General features: G+C 38.1%; 1 protein-coding gene across 1 annotated transcript in view; it reads left to right on the forward strand.

Annotated features, from left to right (window-relative positions):
* ccdc85ca (coiled-coil domain containing 85C, a) overlaps nt 1–23,434 on the forward strand; it is a 34,209-nt gene extending 10,775 nt beyond the window's left edge. Inside the window, exons 2-6 of the mRNA XM_042389132.1 lie at nt 16,402–16,481; nt 17,211–17,303; nt 18,525–18,617; nt 19,214–19,312; nt 20,958–23,434. Coding sequence (XP_042245066.1) covers nt 16,402–16,481; nt 17,211–17,303; nt 18,525–18,617; nt 19,214–19,312; nt 20,958–21,047 — 455 coding nt within the window. The 3' untranslated portion in view covers nt 21,048–23,434. The remainder of the gene's footprint in view (nt 1–16,401; nt 16,482–17,210; nt 17,304–18,524; nt 18,618–19,213; nt 19,313–20,957) is intronic.
* The last annotated feature ends 175 nt before the right edge of the window (nt 23,435–23,609 follow it).

The raw sequence follows: 23,609 nt of genomic DNA on the forward strand, positions 1-23,609 counted from the left end.
ACATGGTTCCTAAGGGTTTGAATATTTTACTTGGCAAAAGCATCATATAATGAAGGGTTTGAACAAGCAGATACTGAATATCTATGTGATACTCTCATACAGTGTAGAAATTTTGTTCCTTTAACTTTTACACCATAACAACCATAATGGAGGTGTAAGGGGAAAACCGAGAGGTTATGAGATTAAATGTTACGTAATGAATAATTAGGGTACTACTTTGAAGGAATAGTTTTTAGGAAAGCGCATATTCACTTTCTTGCCAAGAGTTAGAGGGGATGATACCACTCCCACATCTGTACCGTAAATATGAAGCTGGAGCCAAGAGATGTTTAGCTTAGCTTAACTTAAAGACAGGAAACCAAACTGCAAGCCTGGCTCTGTCCAAAGTCTGCAGGTTGAAGACCAGGGATGCATAGTGGGAAAATGGAGAGCATAGCATATGCCCCACACCTTTAATGGTAATTTACCATATCATTGTTTATTTAGTCATGCATTTTTGGCATTAGTAACATGAAACAGCAACACAGGTCAACACTCCACATAATACTCTGGAACAACCTGGAAGCAGATGTATTATATCAGCCCATGTCAGCCTCAGTGTCTCATCTCACCAGACGTTGGAACCTGGCTGCAGGGATTAACTCCCATTCAGCCAGAGGAGAATTAGAGCAACTCACGTTGGGTAATAAGTCCTGTAATTGATTGCAGTCAGTGTTCCAGTTCATCCCAAAGGTGTTGGATGGGGTTGAGGTCAGGGCTCTGTGTGTGGGAGAATCATTTTGGTGAAGGCAAAGAGCCTTCACCAAAATGTTGCCACAAAATTAGAAGTCAAAAAAGTCTAAATAGTGATCTCCAACTGTTTTTGGTTCATGACTCTGTAACACATAGCAATGTCTACTTTTCCGGGGACCCTTTGTCATCTTTTGCATGTATCTGTTTTTAGTTTTTAGAGGCTTTAGGAGGTAAAATCATCCAGTACGTGACAAGAAGCAGGCAAACGTTGGGACAGAGTCTGTAAAAATGAAAGAGTTTTGTACAGCAGTTTGTTCTTCTGCTATGTTATCCTGTTGACCATCTCACAACCTGATTTATCTTACGACCCCTAATGTGGGATCCACTGGTCTAAAATTCTGAAGCACTAAGATTTCCCTTTATCGAAAGGAAAAACTGTCCTGAACTAAAAGATACACAAAAGTATGTGGAGAGGGATGTTCACATACATTTGGCTATTGTATCCTGTCTCATGTTTTTCCTCCCCTTTTGCTCTACAAAGGCTTGATTTTGTGACCTTTTGACTTCTTTGATAGTGGTCTTTTTTGTGAATGTGCTCTTAATTTGGTCTTGCTAAAATAAACTTAAGAGTCCAACATTAGAATTTGCCAGCCTTTAAAAACATAAATAAAACAATCCCAAAAATCTGAACTTAGTTGAGGTTTTTGAATGGCAGCAAAGACTTTGCCTTTTTTTCTGCTGGACCTAAACTTGTCCAGCGTTTCATGTCTTTACCTGCTCCTGCAGTATAAGAGCAAATGTTATCTTTCCTCCAATGCAGCTTTGCCAGTGTTAACTCCCTAAGGATCCTGTAATTGAAGCTATCCATAACTAGCTCATTGACAGCTTCTCAGTGGCCCTCTGGGATCCATAACTTCTGTTGTTGTATGGTGTAGGAGAGGGGAAGGCCATGTGGTAAGACTGGAAAATGTGGCGCTTGTTTTTACAGGGGAAAAAAAATCATCCTAGTGACTCAAGTTGGATACTACCAACTTAGCTTTTGCCCTGTGAGCCATGACTTTTTAAGTACAAAATTAAAGCTGTTTCACATTGTTTTCGTTCTTATTCATTGTGATAAAACTGGTTTTGTCTTTAGTCAATCAAGGCCCAGTTCCCTAGATATCCTATCTGCTGAGATCTGGTTTATTTATATGGTCATTGTTGGTAATTAGTTTCCATCCGGGAAGCTCTGTGTGTTTGTTGTTGGAGGTTTTCTGGTTGGGCTGAATGAAAGGTTGAATGACCCTTTACTTCTCCTCCCCTGTTTAGAAAAGACAGGAGTGCCTCTTGGCTGTATCTGTGCTAGGCATCTCTATGAGTGTGTGTGTGTGTGTGTGTGTGTGTGTGTGCGTATGCGTGTGACGGATTTACAGCGTGCGATGGAGAGAGAGGCCGTGTTGTTATGATAATGAGGCAGCATGGGAAGGTCTTTGTCTGTGTGTGTGGAGCTATGAAAAGGTTTGAATCCACTTTCTGCTGATGAAAAAGCAAAGCAGAGGGGTGTGTGGCAGTGGCCATTTATGTATGCATACAGCTGCCTCTGTGTGTGTTTTTGGAAATTCTCACCAATGTACGCAAAATCCAAAGTGGATAGTGGTGATTGTATTGTATTACTCACAACTGATTCTTGTATTTTCAGAAATGTTGGGTTTTGAGGCAAACCCTCCTTCAGCTTCCCCCTCCCTTCTGTCTGTCTGTCTGCTTCTCACTCTCTCTCTCTCTCACACTCACGCGCACACACACACACACACACACAGAGCATGGATGGACGTGTTCAGGGATAGGGGGGTCTGTGCTTGGTTTTTCTGCTTGAAAAAATATTCATCCATAATAAGGCTTGCTCATGCAAAATCACACAATTGACAAACTTTGCTGCTTGTGAAAATTCAGTCATGCAGATTCTGTTCAAGCAGTGACAATCACTGTGACTTGAAATTGCTAAATTACAGAAAAGTCATGGACAACATATTCACAAGGATAGGTTCTGAGTCTTTAACACTCAAATATCATATGTATTTTGAAAGAGTAATGGGTCACTGTAATCCTTCCTCGTCTCCTTGGCCTTCGTATGATCCACCAAATATGGCACTATATGAAGTTCAGCTGTGTTCATTTTCTATGGGACATGAGTGTATTGCCTCTCAAAGCATTGTGGAATAGTTGGGGTCACTAGACTGACCAGTGATGCAAAAGAAAGGGACGGGTCAAAAGTTGAAACTTCATGCGAATGAGAGCATCTGGAAGCTAAATAGTGATTTGCCAAATAAACTGACAGAGAAAGTGATGCAGTGGTGAGCCAGGAAGTTTAGTCTTCACCTGCTGCGGATAATTTCTGTAGTTTCTGGCTTTCCTCTTTTCTATGCCACTTAATTGCCTCCAAAATTACAGGTACAAAAAAAAACAAAGTACTGCTTCACCAAATGTTGCGCAAATTGTTGGAGAAAGTTGTAGGATTCTTATCCACACAGTGCTCGCTAACAAGCAAGCTACTTGCTAGCTTTGTGGTACGAAAAGTGGTGAAAACACTTCTGTGCAATTGGTTCCCTTTTAGTGTGTTAGTGTGTCTCTCTGCAAGAGATGACCGACATGTCCACAATCCTCACTCAAGGTAAAAATACAGTGTCAGTCAAAAGTTTGGACACACTTCTTCATTCAAGAGAATGGGAAGGTGTTTCCAAACTTTTACTACTGTACCGGTACTGTACATTTGTAAGTTCAGCTGACGTTAGTATGAGGATGTAGCAGTGTGAGTTAGCCAAATTCCTGCAGGTGATATTTTGTGGTAAAAAGACTGTAACTTTGGAAGATAGCTACTTGATTGAACTCATACAGACTTAAATCACTACGTAAGTCCCAGAAGATGATTTCTTTAACACAAATTTTGTGCACACAAGCCAATATTGCCTTAAGATGATGTTAACTTATGTGCACAATTTGAGAAAATATCTTTCAGGACTTCAGGAGTTGTGTATGAGTTAGCGCAATCAAGGCGATTTCTTTCAAAGTTACAGTCTTTTTATCACAAAATTTTACAAAATTCCCTCTACTCATCATCTCTTGTTAACACACAAATGATTAAGTTGTGTCGCAAGATTTTTTTTAAACAAAAACCTTTTTGGAATTTCGGGGGCTCCATGAACTCAAACTGCTGAAGCCTCATCTTAGCTTCTAGCTTACTAATTAGCTTGTTAGCTACTAGTTTAGCTGAACTTTAGAATGCATTTTTGCAGAACGAGATCTGTGGATTATGTACTCCATCTCTTACGTAAGGAAGGAGGAATTATTACAGCAACCATTAACTTTTTCAAAGTAAATATAACGTGTGAGTGTTGTATTAAGGAAGGTTAAGATACGGAGAATGAAACTATCATTTAATAATTCAAATATAGGGTAGAACCCATGCCAATTAAAATGAAGCATCATTCCTATTAGGAGAATGCATTCACTTTTGCTGTCAAAATCAGCACTGGCTTAGCATCAAAGAGATTTGTTGAGGAAAGCCGCCTGGGCAGGAATTCCCACATTCCAGCACACATAATGGACCTGAAAGCACTGTGGGAAAAAAGGCGCGTCAAGGAAACAATAATAGTGCATTGTTTTGTTCAATATCACTGGAAGAGCTCCAATCACCTGCTGGGATGGTTCCAGTGAAGAAATAGTTAAATGGGGAATTTGCAGAGCAGCTTTACTAAATATAAATATGGAACGAATAAATCAATGTGCGTGTTTTTATATTATATAGACTATGGTTTGCGCATATGTAAGTCATCCAAAAGGTGTGTGTCAGTGTGTTTCTGCAAGAACCAGTGCTGAGGCAGAGTTTTCTCTCTGCTGCCAGCTGTGCTGTATGTCCTGCTTGCTCAGTTTCCTGTACTTTGTCTTTGTTACTCCCAGCACAGCATACAGTAACAAAGAGCATGTGAAAGGTTTCAATATGACAGACTGCATTCAAAACTGAGCCTGTTTCATGTCTTGGGGTTTAGTTTATTTTTTACATCACATGAAATTCATTAGCATTGGGGTTATTTATTTTACTGAAAAATTTGCTCTTGAATATGCTGACTCTCACGTACAGGGAGTAGGCAAAATAAACTAAAACACCCAGAGAATCTAACGTAATCCTGTTCAACAGTCCAGCTATAATTACTACTTTCGTGAAGCTTTGAATGATTACTAGTTGCTGTGAAGAGTTACAAGGGCTGCAAGTAATGATTATTGTCATTTCAGTCAGCCAACTTACATGAAATGGATTGTTATGTGAATGTAAAATATGTACAGCATTGATATTTTGCACCTGAGCTCTGATCTTGTCACTCCCCAGCAGAAGGCACCGAGCTCAGCACAGTAGGGAATTGGGGGTGACATTTATATATTATATTTCCCAGAGAGACTTAGACTCAAGCAACTGCCCGAAATGGCTTGCTTGATTATTTTCCAGATTTATCTTTTGTTCTAGAAATTGTCAGAAAATAGTGAAAAAGTACTATCACAATTTTGTAATGTCCAAGATGATGCATATAAATAGCCTGTTTTGTCCTTTCCACCAAAACCCAAACCTATTCAGTTTACTATCATAGAGGTTACAGCAATGTTGCATTTGGGATGCTGAAACCAAATGAAATGTTTACATTTGTGCTTTAAAAGCGACAAATTGATTATCAAAATTGTTCCTGATTAATTTTCTGTTGTTTGGCTAATCAATTAAGTATTTATTTCACAGGACACTTTTCAGACTAATGAATATTGTCTAATAATAATGATCCTCAAGTTGATCTACGTACAAATGTTACAAATTATTGCATTAGAAATAATCATTTTTACATTATTAGCCGATTTGTATAAGCCTGAATGTAACAATGTGAGGTCATTGCATTATCCAAGAACTGAATCTGTTCGCAGGTTTAATTATATTTTAAACTAGAACTGAAATGATTGCTTGAGTAATTGATTAGATGATCAACAGATAATTATTTTTGGCAATTAATTAACTGATTATTATTCATCAATTTATTAATTGATTCAGTCATGTATTCAAGCAAAATTGCTGGTTACTGATTCTTTAATGTGAGTGTTTGCTACTTTTTTGTCATATATGATACTTAATTGAATAATTTGGGGTTTTGGATTGTTTGTTGGCCAAAACAAACAATTTGAAGATGTCACCGTGGAAAATTGTTTTTTTTCACCATTTCTTGACATTTCATAGTCTAAATGTTTAGAAAAAAAATCGATAATGAAAATGATTAGTTTCTACATTTGATTTTAAGGGGAGTGTGTGACTTCCAATGAAATAGAGCAAAGACACAATCCAGGTAGAGTTTGCTATCTTATCTCACACTAATCTTAATAAGAAAGAGCAGAGTCATCAGCAAAAGGTTCAACATTGTCTGGGCCAGACACACACACACACACACACACACACACACACACACACACACATATACAGGAGAAACCTGACAGTTTTGGCAGATATTTTAAAATAATTTATTCACAGGATGTGTCTTTGTGAGGCTTTAAATCTCATAACATCAGTATCATACATCAGTCTGTTACCATAAGCACTCGGTAAATTTTCTGTTGGCAGAATTTTCAAATCCCTGCAGACTAGTTTGCACTTGTTGAACATACATTAGAAGAATTGGATTGTTTTCAACCTACTCATTTAATCTGAAGCGATCTCTTAATCCTGCCAGCTCAGTCTAATGTCATGTTGTGTCTTATCTTGCTGTGCACTCACACCCAAAGATTCATAAGCAACAAAAGCAGCCAGCAGTCATTCATTTTCAATGAAAGCTGGCAACGAAGGGCTTCAGATGCCTTGGCAGCAGCGAGCAGCGCAATGCCAGCACCAAGAGCGTCGAGTTCAAGTTGTGCAGAGTTTAACTTTATGCAAATTAGCAGGGACACCACTGAAGCAGCAACCAATTGCAGATCGGGATTTGATTTTCTTCCCACAGCAACTGCTGTACTAAAGATCCCAGCGAACATCTGTTCCATTCCATATTGATAATGGAAGAGAAATTGATCATTGTGGTCTCTGGTTTCCCAGAGATGTTTGATTCGTCATTGTTTGTTTGTTGTCCACAAGCTACTCAGCCAGCAACGTGATTTTGAAAGTAAAACGGCATTTTTATTTTTATAGTAAATAATACACAGTGTTAAAAATAGTATATATTTATCCTTGTCAAGTTCACGGCTGGCCTGCCGAATAGCTCTACTACAAACTTGATATTGGCCACAACTGAACATGATGTTTGCAGCACTTCTTGAAAGGCCTGCCCCCTGCTGGGCTGGCAGAGAGTGCCCGCTGCTGCTCATGAATCTCTTGGTGTGAGTGCCCAGTTAGAGTTTCAATCTACATTATTAAGGTACTAGTTTTTTCACTTCAAAATACTATAAAATAAGATGCACATGTAGCAGTACACCTGGCTTTAAAATACAATATACTCTGTTTCTTTGGGCAGCTCATTTTGAAACTCACATCATACGATTGTGGGTTTTTTCCTGTTGGTCTCATCCCAGACAGAGCAAGTGTGTGTGTGTGTGTGTGTGTGTGCATGTGTGCGTGCGCGTGTGTGTGCTCTCCGTGCCCTGGCCATCTGTCCGACAGTATTGTCTGCCTGACAATGGGGTGCCTGGTCTTCAAAGACTCACTGTGCAGAGTGGGAGCATCGCATCACCCCACAAAAAACTCTCTGTCTCTCTCTCTCATCTTGTCATGTGATTATGTTTGTGTGGCAGTCTAGCCTATAGCTTCTCAGCCTGATAACAATGTGCCAAGAAGGCTCAGGCTCCAGGACTAGACACGGTCAAAGGTCATCTGCTACGATCTACCCTTGGATTTTATGGTGGCTATATCTCATGGAGGTTTGTAGAGATTCTTTCAGTGCAAGCCTGGACTCATAAATATTTGCTTTATTCACTTGACAGCTTTAGTTGATTTAATTGACCTCATATTTAGGGTAAAATGCACCTGATGGAATTAGAGAAAATTAAGACCAAGACAAAAATATTTATTACTGACAATTTTGGAGTTGGTTTAAACATGATGGACTTATGTTAGCTTTTATTTGAATTGCAGGTATAAAGGTTTGAAGACTAGAAAAAGATTTTTATTATATCCTGCAGCTTTTAAAGGATCATTTTGGTGGGTCTTTGTACCTTTGGCCATCGTTTGGTAATTAGGTAATCAAGGTAATTACTGTCTGTGATGAAAGTTGACAATTGTGAGAGGGATGTTCGAAATCTTTGGTCAGCAATCCAACACAGTTTCCTAGATCTCACTGTGAGACATGTCCACTCATGGCCATTTGGAGATTAAGCAAAATTCTGACAGTGTCAGAAATTTAGGACCAAATTCTCACAATGTAACTGCTGCCACAACCCACATCTGCAAACAAACCAGAATATGACATGAATAGACTGGCTGCACGCAGTTTTGTAAGCATCATTTTTAAATAAAGTTTAGGAAAATAAAACCACAAAGGTGTACACACAAACCAAAATGATTGAGGTAGAACAAAGAAGTTGTTTGTGGGACTCTGGCAAAGGAAAAAAACTTCTTTGCTTTGCTGCATTTTCAACACATAAAAGCGTCTGATGATGTGTTTCTGCTCTTGTATAGTTTTTTCTATTTACATCGTAGTGCTACAATTCACCACAAATTTATTGTACAATCTGACAGCCTCAAATTGATACCGTACCCATTGTCCTGCACAGTGTGATATGCAATAAACTTACATGATCGTTGACTCACAGTCTAAAGGGGCCTTTACTTATCTTCTTTGCCTTTCTCAAAAACTTCAAGCCCTGGTATTTTTCCATCACTGATAATCCATCAGATAGCCAGTACAGCTCTCATATGTGTGGTGTGTTCAAAAATCATATGCTATTTATTAGCCAATATACTGTCATATAAATGGCTATTGTACGTGGCTATCCCACCAAAGTTCTCTCTCTTTCACTCTTCCGTGGTCAAAGTTCAAGAGGAAACACAGAAACCTCCCCTCTGGTCAAACTGATTTCAGTTCTGCTGTGGTCCTAATACCTGCCTACCCCCTGCTAGGATTTTATTGGAGCACATATTTTACTACCTCCCCTCCAACTTCTAACAATTACTAATATCCACATGTAAGACAGAGGAAATGTCTTTGTGGCTGGGTACGAATAAATGAATGAACAAATAAACCTTACGCACATGTTTCCAAGAGAAAGCATTTCCAGTTATAAGGAGGCATATCCACCGACGGCAATTCAAACCAGCTCCAGAGCAGAAACATTAGTTGGTGCTCTACTACAACCAGATGCCAAGGTGACGTTAACTGGGCGTCATGCCAAACTGAGTCATCCATCATTTGGAAAGTGGTTGCACCTACTTTCTGTGAAAGTAAAACTGTTGCTCTGATAGAGTTTTGAAATGGAAGTAGAAATGATCTTCCATCTTTTCATATCTTCTGGGCAGAACTGAGAGAAGCTAGGAGAGAGTGCCTCAGAGAAAATAATTAATTGATCTATTTGAGATGATATTAATACCATGAAATGTCTGGAGTAGTTAAACAACAAGCTCTTTCATATTAACACAACACCACTTCAGAAACGTACAGTAGGAATCATTCTCTCAGGTGTCTGGCTTGTACATGCCTGTGGCTCTGTCATGAGTGTTTAACAGACATGCAATACCATGTGCTCATGCTTTGCATAGATACACTGACTGCTGTTGACACAGTTATTAGTTGACTTGACCTTCTTTCCCTCAGCTTTTTATGAGGCTTATTACAGTGGAATTAGGTTAAAGCGCAAACAGCTGATGTCAGGTTAGTTTATTGACATTTTTAGGTTTGGCCTCAAGTTCTGTTGGTTATAATAACATTGTACTTACAAAGTTAAGGTAAGGCTCATTTTTTCATGTCTGTCCTACTAGAATACTCATGTCCATATGTACATTGAAAGAGTTAGCCTATTGTTCACTGTGATCATTCCTCCTGTCTATACTGGCAGTGAAGTGATCCCCTTGTAGAGTGACTAAACTGTAAAAAATGGGGGAATGGAGGGATGATTACAGTGACCCATAACTCTTTTCATCGATGTATGGCATGTGTGTATATGAGTAAGAAATCTGAAGCTATGCTTTAATTCCTGGCACATTTTTCAAGATTCTAAATTGGTAACAGGATGAGAGGAAACCTGGTCATGTAGAAGTTAAAAAACTGGCCTGTCACCTCAGGTTTGCTGGCTTGAGTCCCAGGACCAGCTGGGAAAATATGAGGAAGGAAAGTGAGGTTCAGCTGCAGCCCCTCCTTTGATTCTCTCATCACTCAACAACTAGTTTCAAGGTGTCCTTGAGCAAAACACTGAATACTCAATCGTTTCAGTGGGGCTGCTTAGAGATCACCAGAAGAAGGCTGTGGTTATAGCAGGAAGCTCTCAATGTAAATGTGAAGTAGGTTAAGTTTAAACCATAATATGATGTCCTAATAAGTCATAAGTGATTCTGTTGCCTCCGTAAATTGTAGAGGACACAGAGAAAAAGAGAGAGTTGCGTTCTGGGTGTGTGCTGACTGACTGTAATTCAAGGATGTCCCCTGTCCTTAGCTTTTATTTAGTCAGCATTGTCTCCTCTCGTGTGTGTGTGTGATTTGCCCTGAGGTCAGCATGGTCTGTAATAGAGACTGACAGCATCATCATTACCTTTGGGTTAGTTGAAGTGTGTGTGTGTGTGTGTGTGTGTGTGTGTGTGTGTGTTGTTTGTAACTTACCTGGTAGAATATATGTAAAGGCTCACTCTGACACTCTGACATACAGTACCAATATAAGCAAGGGGCCTGTGTCACAAAGTGAGATCAGTGAGTTAGTTAACCTACTAACTTTTAGCTTTACTCTGGATTTCTGGTGTCATAATGCTGCCTCAAACAGTTTAATAAAAGCTGTGTGCATCATAATTTAAATTTAACTCTTCCATAATAATTAATTATAGATATAATATCAGAAATATAATAAATGTTTGTCACATGACCAGGTGTCCACAATGGCCATAAGGAAATAGCAGGCAGCTAGTTAACCATGCATCAGTTATCAGTAATTAAGGAAGTTAAATGTTGCTATTGACTTTTGATTAATCTTTCATGCCATTAACATTTTCACATGGTGTGTGCACTGTGCTCCGTGCACGCTGGCAAACATTTTCCTGTTGTAAATATTTCCTGAAAGTAAAGTAACAAATTTAGGTGAAAGAGTTCCCTATCATTCGAATTATAGAGGAATATGAAATGATGGTTTTCCAATGCTTTAAACATATGCATTCATCATGAAATGCAAATGTTAGCTATACTTATTGGACATAGATATATGTTATCTGGATATTAGATATATTGTCCGATATTAGCTTATCACAAATATATTAGTATTAAAAGTTTGGACACACCTTCAAGGATTTCCAAACTTCTGACTGGTACTGTATTTTGCCTGATAGCAACAAGAAATGACATAAATATGCTCATCCACTTTTGTCCAGACTGCAATATCTCAACATCTCTTGAATGGATTGCCATGAAATCTGACATTCATGGTTCCCAGAAGACATGTTGTAAAACCTTCAGTGATCCTCTGACTTTTCCTCTAGCATCACTTTGAAATTTCAGTCTGTCCAATACTTTGGTATTGGACCAAATATCTGCCAAACTAATGACATCGCCATCAGTCTCAGCTGTACTTTGTGGTGTCAATAGTAAACATTACCTGTGAAACTTCAGTACATATATATGATCATTGTTAAAAGTTAAGAGCTACTAATGTGGCTGTAGACTTGTCCAACTGTAAAATGCCCTGATCACAACATGCTGTACCTTGGTCACAATTTTAAAAAATTGATTATGTGTTTATGTAAAAAATATATTATATCAATCAATTGATCATCTTAATTTAAATGTATCAACGTTGGCATTGGTCTAAAAAGTCTAGTTAGTCAGGCTATAATACTTATAACTTGTTTCCCTCTTTCATTCTTTCATCAATACAACATATGGAAAAAAAAAATTTAAACTACGGTAATTCCATTTTTAAAATTTTTTTTTAACTTTATTCCCATAATAGACATATGATATGTACTAAGCAGCCGTGGGACCATAATTGCCTCGCAGTAACCTGTCTGCTTCTGGGTGGTTACCTTAGTCTGCTGCTGCATGCACATTGAAATCATGATGGAAAAAGAAAGTCATTTTCTCTCAATGAAAAACGTAGTTTCCTTGAAACTTATGACAAACTGCCAAAAACGAGCCATTGAGATGCAGCAGCGAAACAACAAGCGCTTGAAACAGCTGTTCTGTATTATGAAACAGTCAGTAAAATTCAATAATTATTGAAGCTGCCTGTTTCATTACTTTATATTCATGTAATAAATATACAAATGACAATTAGATGGTAATCTGCATGAGAAATAAAGAAATTTAAAAATTCAGTTATAATAATCATCCACTTATAGTGATCAATTTGACCCGGACGGATGTGATCACTATAAGTGGTTTCCACTGCACTGCATTGCTGTATTGCATTGTGATCGATTTCAGTTAACATGTGAATTTGTGCCAGTATTATTAGCCTAATTGTCAGGTTTCATGGCTGTTAAGAAGTTGTGTTTTAGACATACTGGATACTGTATACACGACTTTGAATGCTATAGTTTGATTGTCTCGATTGAAAGCTGAATGCAGTACATCACAATCCTCATTCATCACTCTGTTTTACTCTTTTGATCCTGCAATGCTAATGAACAACATAAAGAATAAGTGTTCATTCTGCAAGAATATGGCTGGCTCACATTACTTACAGAATGACAGACTGAGAAAGAGAGAGTGGGGATGGGTGTGGAACAATGTGTTCTCTGTTTGCTTTAGCAGCTCCACTAACCCTCTACTCCCTTTCTCCTGCAGCTCAGCTATACGTCACTGAAATTTGCTATAAGTCAACTTTGTATGTGTGTGTGTGTGTGTGTGTGTGGGAACATGCGTGTGTGTGCGTGTTCAGTGTAATTGAAATCATTCCTGGACTTTCCTGTCTGAGGATCTGAGGCTGTGCACTGGCTGGGAGCCAGAGCATGCACCACTTTCACAATTATCAGCAAAATCTTGAACTTTGAAAATCATAGTGCATTTTGCAGAAAAAGGGCTTGAACACTTACAGTAATCTTAGTCAGAGGGGAGGAAGGGATGAATATCTTTCTCAAATTCAACAACTGATGAAAAGCACTAATTTTGGGAATTCTTTTCAAACAGAGGAAGCAGGACTCAACTATCCTCTTTTCTTGGTCATCAAAACAAAGATCAGAATCAAATATGACACCAGGCTTATAGCAGCAGGCTTCCAAGATAACAGCAAGGTGGCTTGTTGTGGCTCGTAGGTGGAAAAAAACATTCTCAGGATCATTTTAACTTTTATTTCAACAAATCCAGCATATGAGATCAGAGCAGCAAGTTAAGCTGCTAGAGTTACACATTTTCTCATTACTAGTCACCAACAGCTAAGCTGAAGGGATGACAATTTATGTAAAACCTCTGTACTTAACAGTGTACTCTTGAGTCATAAAACTTTTATTTACCAAATGATGTGCAGTGAGCTTGTTTGTGCAAACACACCATCGGAGTGTATTATTTCTGGTCTCTGATTGGCTGTATAATACTGAACAAATTTAGAATTAGAGTAGAAACAAGGCCATTATTAATTGTTGAGACTTTTTGATAAATACCAAACTGAAAACACAACTTATGGCAAATGTTTAATAAAATAACTAAGTAAATATGTTTGTGTTGAAGGTGCTTTTTCTCTGTCTCATTGCTGTTGACTGGAGGCACTACGAGGCAGCAGGTGCTAAATATCATGGCCTGTAATTAGCTTGATTGGTTTGGGTTGCCATTACGTCTTCTGTGGTGTACCATTAACTTAAGTTGAACTGAGAACAACTAAAAAGACTAAAGAGACTAAAAAGATGAATAATATAAGGTCAGAGGTTTACTTACTGGGTTTCAGAACTTTCTAACACACATTATTGTCTGTATTCAGCAAATGGGGATGTGGAGTTAAAAAGAAGTGAGGTTACCAGAGCTCTGTAGCCCCAGGCTACATTAGCTGCTACTAGCATAACATACCTAAATCTCTTACAAAACTGTCAGCTGTTGAGTTGCATCGTGCATAATGTAGGCCCTCTTTTAAATCAATGTTGGCCCAGAGTACACTCTTGACCTCCTGCATTCCATCTCTCTATCCTTTTCCTCACAAGTGAAGCTCTATACTTTGGTCCCCATGATGAACCAGCTGAACTGAAATCTTTGAAAGTTTCTCCTGTTCCCAAAGGTTAAGAATAACTTCCATGCATAAACCTAAGTACTGTTTCATGTATATTTGGCAATGATCAATGCATTTTTGTACTATTATAATCATATTCATGGATTCAAGGACCTTTATTATCATCTCACCACAGTTACATTTATACTTTTCAGTATCAAATGCTACTATGAAGAAATGAAATTGTGTTTCCCGGGCTTGGTGAAAAGGTAGAATAAATACACAGGTATTAAAACATTAGATGAATTAAAATTAAGGTTTAAAAAATGGAAAAAAGATAGAATGTAAAAATAGAGAATGTTAAGAATATTGCTGTGGTTTCAGATTAGCTAACCTTGTCATTTAGCACATTTCTAAATCTCCATGTATCCCTACGCAGTACAACAAGGCTGACTCAGGATGTAGTAAAAGTAATTTTAGTACTTTTACTGTTTTTGAACAATTTGGCACAGTAGTAGCATCTTGCTCTAGGCTGGGCAACAGGAAGAAAACAATAGATATGGCAGTCAGTGATGTTCAGGAGAGTTGCCACAGATTAGATAAGTATAGTACCTTGTCTGTGGTACTTGTACATGACATTTATTCCAGTATAGAAAAATGTGTGTCAGACATGTAGTGTGCGCACTGTGTTCTACAGTGTTAGTGTGTGAACAGTAAGGGGCTCGCTGGCTGCAGGTCAACTAATCCTGCTGTACAGAGTTGGATTAAAGCCGAGGTCACAAGTAGCAAAGAAGCTTACTGCCAAAACATATCTCTCCAGACTGCTTTCTTTCACTTTTTCTTTAATGTTAGCTGGTCTGTTGTACCTCTAAGTCACTTTGCCTGGCTGGCTGTGCCATACTGTATGAACTGGCTTGGTTCTGTCTGTTTTTATTTTACCTTCTATCCCAACAAACAAAACCATAATGAGTGTCTGACACAGTCTGTATACATCAACTATACATTTTTCTTATCTCCTATGAAAAGGTATGTTTCAAAACAATACCACAAATTTCTTCTTTTTCCAAGTAACAATGAAATTGCAGCTACACCTATTTAGTAAACTTTTTCGCAAGAGTCTAAGGATAGAGGATGTTGTAAACTGTACAGATTGTAAAGCTCCCGAAGACAAATTTGTCATTTGTGATATTGGGCTATAGAAATAAAACTGACTTGACTTGACACGATTTAGCGTCTTTTAGCCTATTGTTTTGGTTAGGGTTAGGGTTAGGGTTACAATTTTACAGTTTTGGTTTAGTCTCATGTCTCTCATTAACCTTTTTTCCAGCTGCAGCAGGCAACTGTTTTTTAGTGAAAAAAGCGTGTTAGCATGCTAACATTTGTTAATTAGCAAATGTTAGCATGCTAACACGCTAAACTAAGATGGTGAACCAAGTAGACATTACTTGCTAAACATCAGCATGTTAGCACTGTTGGTGTTTAATTGAAGCACCATTTACAGCATCACAGAGCTGCGAGCATATGACTGTAGACTCTTAGTCTTGTTGTGTTAAAGTAACCACAAAGTTTCCATGAGATCAAGCTCAAGGATTTTCGGGCAATATAGCTATGTGTGTGAATGCATACAATACTTTAAGAACTTCTCACAGGTGTGCTTATTTCCTCATGTTAATCCTGCCTATGCACTGTATTTCCAGTGAGAAACTCAAATTGCCTTTTATGTGCCAGAAATTCCTTTGTTGTTTTAGCCTGTTCTGAAAGCAGCTATTACATTTATACATAGGTTTGGGAATCAACAACTACAATAGGGCAGTTTTAGGATTAGTCAGCTTAACTAGAATCTGTTTGGGAAAGTGAACAATGGTGTTCTCAGCCGTATGTGGAGATTAAGCTTGAGAGGGCTGCTAAACATCTGAAAAACATGCCAATCAAGCCTCCATGAGGAGAAACTGGCAGCAGTGGAGGCTAACATTAACGGGGAGTGGAACACACTGGACTGAAACAAAGCTCAGATAGCCTATCAGTTAGCTGGAGTAAGGAGATACTACTGTTGATGTCCACAGAACAGGATGATGTTAACACAGAGCTCAACATGTTTGTAAGTCCAAACAGAGCATGATAGTGAAGGCATGAGCACCGCCAACCAGAGTACTGAAGTGTTTGAGATACTTTCTGTCAGAATACACTTCAATGCATCAAACAAGAGAATCAATGGAAACAAACTGAAAGTCTTTTATTACATTACACAACAGGAACTATTACTAGAGAGACCATATGCTTAGTTAAAAACCCATAGAAAATATATTCATCATGGGTAAGATGTGACATTTATATTTCCTTTTCGTTTTTCTCCTTCAGATGCATCAGCCAGCTACATCAGACAGCTGGAGAACAAAGTGAGGATGCTGGAGGATGAAAACAAGCAGCTGCTGACAGAGGTAACTACTCAGTGGATGTTTGAATCTCTTTGCACAGTACAAAGTACAAGCACATAAGTGTGCTTGACTGGGCTGCAGCAGGCCTCCATGGTGCAAAATGCTCATGTGAAACTGCACTGTCAATATATGGGATTTGTGGTAAATTGGCAAGAACACTGACATTGTCATGTGTGTTGATGTGTTTGTTGTTACCGCAGGATACTCTGGTCTAATCAGTGTATTGACAGACATGCTGTATGTCCACACTTACTATGACTCTGTGGGTTGTGGTTTTGTTGTGGTGAACTGGCAGCCACAGTGGTGGTGTATGTTCTTCCACTGTTTAGTATTCCTGTCGGGATATTATAGGAATTCTATACGCAACCTAATTTTTTAATGTTTCAATACCTGTTGATACTGCTTTGTTTTTTCATGCAGTCCTACTGTATGATGTAATGCATCAGCTGCTGCCTTCATGAAAGATATTAGGTATAATCAGTGATCAGCGCTAACCCACACAGCTCATTATTTTTTAGTCAACTCCACCTTTTCAGCTTTGTTACTGTTGGCTTTGTACATACTGCCGCTCAGAAACTAGAGAGAGTGTTTAGTGTAAATTAATAGATTCTCTTTTATTTATTTCCAGAAAATCAAGAATGTCATTTTTTGGATGATGTTCAATAAAAAAAGATCACAGATCTCAAGAGCATCTCTCTCTTCTCTGTCTGTGTGTCTCTGTCTCTCTGGCAGGCAAATGGAGGGGAAGTGAAGACACTGAGGAAGGGTTTGTCTCTTTATCATTCAGAAACTCAGCTCCCACAGTTCCAGGACAACATGCACAATGTACGTACTCTACAACGCTGACAACGAATTGTGTATGTGTGTGTGTGTGTGTGTGTCAGATTCTGACTCATACCAATAACATACTGTAAGCAATAACAGCTCTGTCTCAAAATATTAAAAGCTCATATCTGGTCTTGTTTATTGAGCTTTTCTTGTCCCTCCTTCTTCCTTAAGACCTATATTTCTTCCTGTGCTCTTTTCATCTCTCAGTTTAATTCAACTCAGTTGTACTCATTTTGTCCCCAGCATATCTGGTCAGATCCACCCTGTTATTACACATTTAATACTGAGCTCATTTCCCTTTATGAGTGACAACAATCAACTCATGTCCCAGCTGAAATTACAGGACCCCTCATATAAATACATGAACGAACATAAAGGCTGGGAAGACAGTTGAAGCTGAGGTTCATTTGAGTTTTTCATTAAAGTACCTTAATTTAGTTTGAAACCAGTTTTGATCCTCTTCACAGCTGAACATTTCCTTCCAGTTACATGATGTTTAGTTAGATGTTCCAGATTTCTGTGCTTTCTGTCCATGCTGACCCACATAAAATAAAATAAACTTGTAGTTTGTGATAAGACAAAAAAGCTTGCACAACTAAGTCATTTAATTTTTTGTCATTTTAAAGGTGGTGAAATTGCGGTTAAAGATGTTTGGTTATTTCTTTAAGAGTGTTGGGCTGAATTAGCTTTGTTTTCAAGTAAATTGGTTGCATCAAAACGAAATGGAATGATAAAATATTTTAAATAATCATTGGCAGAGGAGTGATATCAAACACACAAATTTCTGTCATTATCTCTTAAATAAGTATCAATGCTGACAGCTGCACTGCATGATGATAATCTAAGGGGAATGTGATTCCTCTACAGCAGATGCAGGACATCGTATCTCATCTTTCTGCCCCACTGATTGATCCTCTCCTGCTTTACTGCAAACACAGCATGTCTACTGCTCCTCCTGTCGCCATGGGAATACATACCTACCTCAGCAGTGCTGCTGCTTCCTCTCATACTGTCTCTATTTACTCCTCTTCATGTCTTCCTCTCCTGTAGAGTCATCTGTTTTTTTGTAGAGCAGTGTGTTTGCTCTTTTTTGTGTTTGTGTTTTTGTTGTTCTACTGCTGGTTGTTGCTGTATTTCTACATTCTTGCCTGTCTGTTTACAATAGATAACGATGACTGTTATCAGTGATTGTGATCAGTGCCTCCTACCTCCATATAGGGTGCTGCTCGGACCCCCAGTGGTGAACCCTCCCCCACGGGGATCTTCTACCCCCCAGGGCAGAAACCAGAGGCTGTAGTCCATGCCATGAAGGTAGGCCTCATCTCTACTTACCAACCTGTGCGGTCTGTTATGTAACAGATACCTCAGGTGTAGTAAAAAAGTAGAGTATATTAAAGCTGATTATGGATAAAATCAGCATCACTTCCATCATTTTCTGTGGTCTACAGGTTGTATATCTTTGCCAGTTATTAGAAATATGAATAGATTTCTTCAGTTTCCCACAGTTTAAATGTGGGCAACCAGTCAGTTGCCCATTCTGGATCTAAGTATGCTTTTGATAAAGACAACTGCATATAAGCTTAGAGGATGGTAAAAATAGGGAGGTTGAAGTTGGAGAGTCAGAGAGTGTGTATTTATTATAAGTGGATACACAGCATTTGATTTATTGTAACAAGGCCCTGTTAAATGACATCAGCTTCCCCCTAGTGTTTGATACATGCCACAGGTTTTATAAAGCAACCTGAACTCTAGATACATGCATTGATGAAGGATGTTAAAGTAGTTAAAAAATGTAAAACATAAGTTAGTGAAATTGAAATGTTAACTTAAAACTGTATTTTATATCAATTTTATATTGACATGATGCCATATTGTTTGTGTGTGTGTGTGTGTGTGTGTGTGTGTAGGTGCTGGAGGTCCATGAGAAGCTGGACAGGCACAACTCACAGGAATACGATGACGATCTCAGTGAGAAAGAGAAGGCCATCGTCAGAGAGATGTGCAATGTAAGTTTCAATATGGACTTTCTATCTTTCTTTGTCACACAGTATATAGTGACATATGACATACAGTACGTGCTACTGTATGAATGTACAACATGTGGTTTACAGTGGAATAATATTGTGTAAATATCTTTAAAAATAGTGAAAAAGTAGAACCTTCATGTAGTAAAAGTGGTCTGTTGCTGTGTGTTTGTGTGTTTGTGTGTGTGTGTGTGTGTGTGTGTGTGTGTGTGTATGTGTGTTGCGGCCTTGGGGCTGATCACTCTCTGCTTGTGATGGTCCAGTGCATATAACCCTAACCCAAGAGAAACAAGAGATGCTATTCATAACACTGACAACCTGACCTATTAATTTCTCTCTCTCTCACACACACACCTTCATATTCATTTCTTGTTTTTGACTATTACTTATCTTTACACCAAACACCTAAGTCTTTTCGCATGAGCAATTTAATCTAAAGAATTAGGCTTTTAAATTGTTATTATCAAAACAATCCCATGAAAAGACCAAAAAGTATCATTTTTTAAAAAAAGGCTCAGTAATTTCCTGAAACAGCTGGTGACTGTAGTCTTTAACAAACGTTACTCAAACAGGAGGAAATGCATCTGTTGGGGACTATTTTCAGTGGCGGATTAATCCACATATGGTGAGCTAGTGAGTATTTACAGCAACAGGATAGTGTATGTGGGAGTCTTTGGACAACAATCTATGGCACAGAGGAATAAGATCTATCAAGTTGTTGATACACACACAAGCACACACAATATTTCTTGGTAAATCAATTCATTGTTGGTTTGGTCTTTTAATGGACTTTGTTAACGATAACAAAAATACAGAATACCACCATCGCTTAAGCTTAAAACCATGCATAGGACTGTATATTGTCCCAGACGCTATACGCTTTCAGTAATTTCAGATTGTTCCAGTACTGCATTTGCATGTTTATAATTAGATTTTTGTTATATTGTTCACATATGTACAGTGTTCTGCACTACACACCACATGATCCTCTAATACTTATGCCTGCAAAATACCATATGATAGAAACGTATTCCTCCTGAAGTTTTTTTTTTGTCCAAAAGATGCTCAGTATACATAGTAAAATAAAATGAATAAATAAATAGTGTATAAAGATATATATCATCTATAGTAAAATAAAATATACTGTAGATACATAGTAAAATAAAATAAAAATAGAAGAAAATATACAGAAATGCAAAAACACGCAACGTACAAATGACAAACACATGAACGAAAGCGCAGGACAATGGTTATTATGTTATAAATGATGAGAAATTAAAAAAACCGAGAGGTGGATATATGATACTATGATAACTGTACTGAAATTACAAGCATAGAAGTATAAAGTACGAATGGGGAAAATGCGTCTGAAGCTGTATTAAGAGGTGCATCAGTACAGAGGCAGATATGATAAAAACAGTAGGAATAGGAGTTAACAGCAATGGATTGAGATTGGGGTATATTATTTATATGTTGGTTGCATATCATTTTCTTGTTCTTTAATACTTTTTGTGGTATACCACAATTTCTGTCAACAGCTGTTTCCTATGACTGACTTTCTAAGTATGATAATGGTTTTATTTACCCTGATGTTACTGTCTGACAGCGTGTTGTTTCTCCCTCTCAGGTGGTTTGGAGAAAGCTGGGTGATGCTGCCGGATCCAAGCCTTCCGTCCGACAGCAGCTCTCAGGCAACCACTTCAAAGGACCTTTATAGTTGTTAAACAACAAGAGAAGCCCTGCAAATCTGTACTACCAGTTTGGACTGGAAGCCTTCAGCATGGTGTTTTCTCTCTCAGCTGTTGAACTGAGACCTCCTCAGCCTGAACTAAGCAGAGTCATAATGGATGTTCAGTTCATAGTACTAAAATGAACACTATGGCAGGCACAGATCTGGTGCAACTGGAAACCAAACAGCCAATATCAGTGTCTGGATCATGGATATAGACTGTATAAAAACTTGTAGGACTTTTTGAAGCCTGGATTTGGATTTACCTCTCACCATCTTGGAAGCGGAAAATCCAAATGTGAGAAATGTGGATGAAGTTTGGATGGAGTGGAAAAGCAAAAGGCAGCCACCACAACATACTGTCAATCAATTTAACATACCCCAAACTCTCTCTTCAAGCCATGAAATCTCCTTAACGGCACAAGGATTCTCTAATGTATGACCCAGACATACACAAAAGGAAACTTAATATTGGACATATAAATATAAATTTGTGTAGAAAAAGAATTGACCTGTATTTGAAGACAGATTTTGAAGGTTTTCCAAATTGACTGCAATTTGGTCAAAGTTTTCAAGAGGTCATTAGAAGGACTGTAGCTTAAAGCACTTCTGCATTTGTGTCTTTACTCAGCTGTGGTGGCTGCCACTTTGCCACCTGCATTGTCCGGGAGGAGTGTTCTTCAGTAACCTTGCATTCGCACAGTGACTGATCAGCTCTCCAGGGGTTTCTGTTTGCGTCTTGAGGAAGAAAAGGAAGCTGTGTATTTAAACAGTCCATGGGTTTTTCTCTGCTTTAATATTTCTTTTCATAAAATTAATAAGTTAGCCAGAGCTTCCCATCAAAACTTCTATTTAATGAATGGCTGTGACTTATTGACCATGTTGTTTACAGTGTGAACGCACAGTGAGAATTCAGAAAGTCTATGAAGGACTGAAGTTGACTTCATCAAAGCCGAGTTTGGTTCAGGTCACCACCTTCACTTTTTGATTCAAAGTTCACTTATCAAGTAGCCTATTGAGGGTTGACTGCCATATGCAAGTTATCTCATGAACAAAAGTTCATTTATCTTCTTTTTTAAAGTTGATATTTAAACAGTAGAAGTACACGTATACACAAACACTACTGGCTCTTGTTTCTGTACCTCCTCTACGTAAATGTAGTCAAAAAGTGTCAGTTAGCAGTTAAGAAGTGATTCCTGAAAACTTACAAATGAGGCAATAAGGATTCATGTTATGGGTAATGTCATACAAAGCATACATAAGGACATGAAATGTTATGTTTAGGCTGGCAGTCCCCACAATACACCTATCAGTAGCATATGATGAGGTGTGTTTCAGTTCATGCCGGGGTGATATGAAAAAAATTAACTTGTTAAACTGAACTTGCTGTCTTCTGGTGCTTGAGTGAAGGTAGGAAAAAAATCCAAACAAACATAATAATTCAAATAGTCAAATTGACCAATTAAATCATCAATGTCCAAACACAAACTAACTTTCACTCAAGTTGTCATCGAAAGAATAACACGGTACCTTCAAGATCTTAATTTTTAGCCTTAAATTGGAAGGATTAGCTCCAAACACAGCGCCCTCATTCATTTGATACCCCCAACAACGCAGATTTTTGGTCTGAATGCTTGCTTATACAGTATTTTGTAAACAGTAGTCAGCGATCCTATGAATCACCTTTGATTTGAATATACAGTATTTTAATTGATTTACACATTTCAGGCTAGTGCTGGCAAAACTAGAATAAATGCAGTCATCAATCTTCATGTAAGTGTTAACTAGCAAGCTCATACAGTAAACACGTAAACAAGACTCGTTTACGAATCAGCTGCTTATGTACATTTTTATTGTGCTATGACAACTAGTAGCTCTTTGCCTTTTGTGTCCAGTATGTTTAGTGGAACTGAAGAGCAGCATCTTTAAACATAAAACTAGTAGCCCAAATACTGCGCACACAATACTAAAACTGCTACCAGTGCTTTTCACGACAGGAATTTGATTTAAGAGTAGATTTTGCATGACGTGTCCCTCTTCCAAGATGCTCTAAGGTACACTGACTTCTTGGGAAATATGCTTGCTCCTGATTGACTGATATCAATTTTATATGTTTTTCCAGTTCAGAGATAAGACTGGGATGCTTTAAGTCTAGCTTTAGCACAAAGTAAGCCTCCATCAAAAGCAAAAGTGTTTCCAACATCTACCAAACAGTCTTACTTACAAGCTGTATCATGTTAGCTGGGATGCTAGTACTTAATGCACTCCACAGTGTTCTGGGTTTTGTTCAGAGTGATATGATAACAGGACACTGCACCCTGCACTCAATGTACCCAGTTGTCGTTCAAGTAGCTTCACCGCTAACGTCTCCTAAATTGACAACATATATATATATATATATATATATATATATATATATATGTATAATTCTGTTTCTACACTATTTAAATGGACAATATGCAGTGCATTATGTAAATAAGACAGCTTAGAGGTTGTTGGAAGGAGTATTGTTCCCCTTTTGATGAAACAACCTATACCTTCTGTTTTTGC

Source organism: Thunnus maccoyii, chromosome 16 (assembly GCF_910596095.1).
Source record: "Thunnus maccoyii chromosome 16, fThuMac1.1, whole genome shotgun sequence".
NCBI classification, from domain to species: Eukaryota; Metazoa; Chordata; class Actinopteri; order Scombriformes; family Scombridae; genus Thunnus; species Thunnus maccoyii.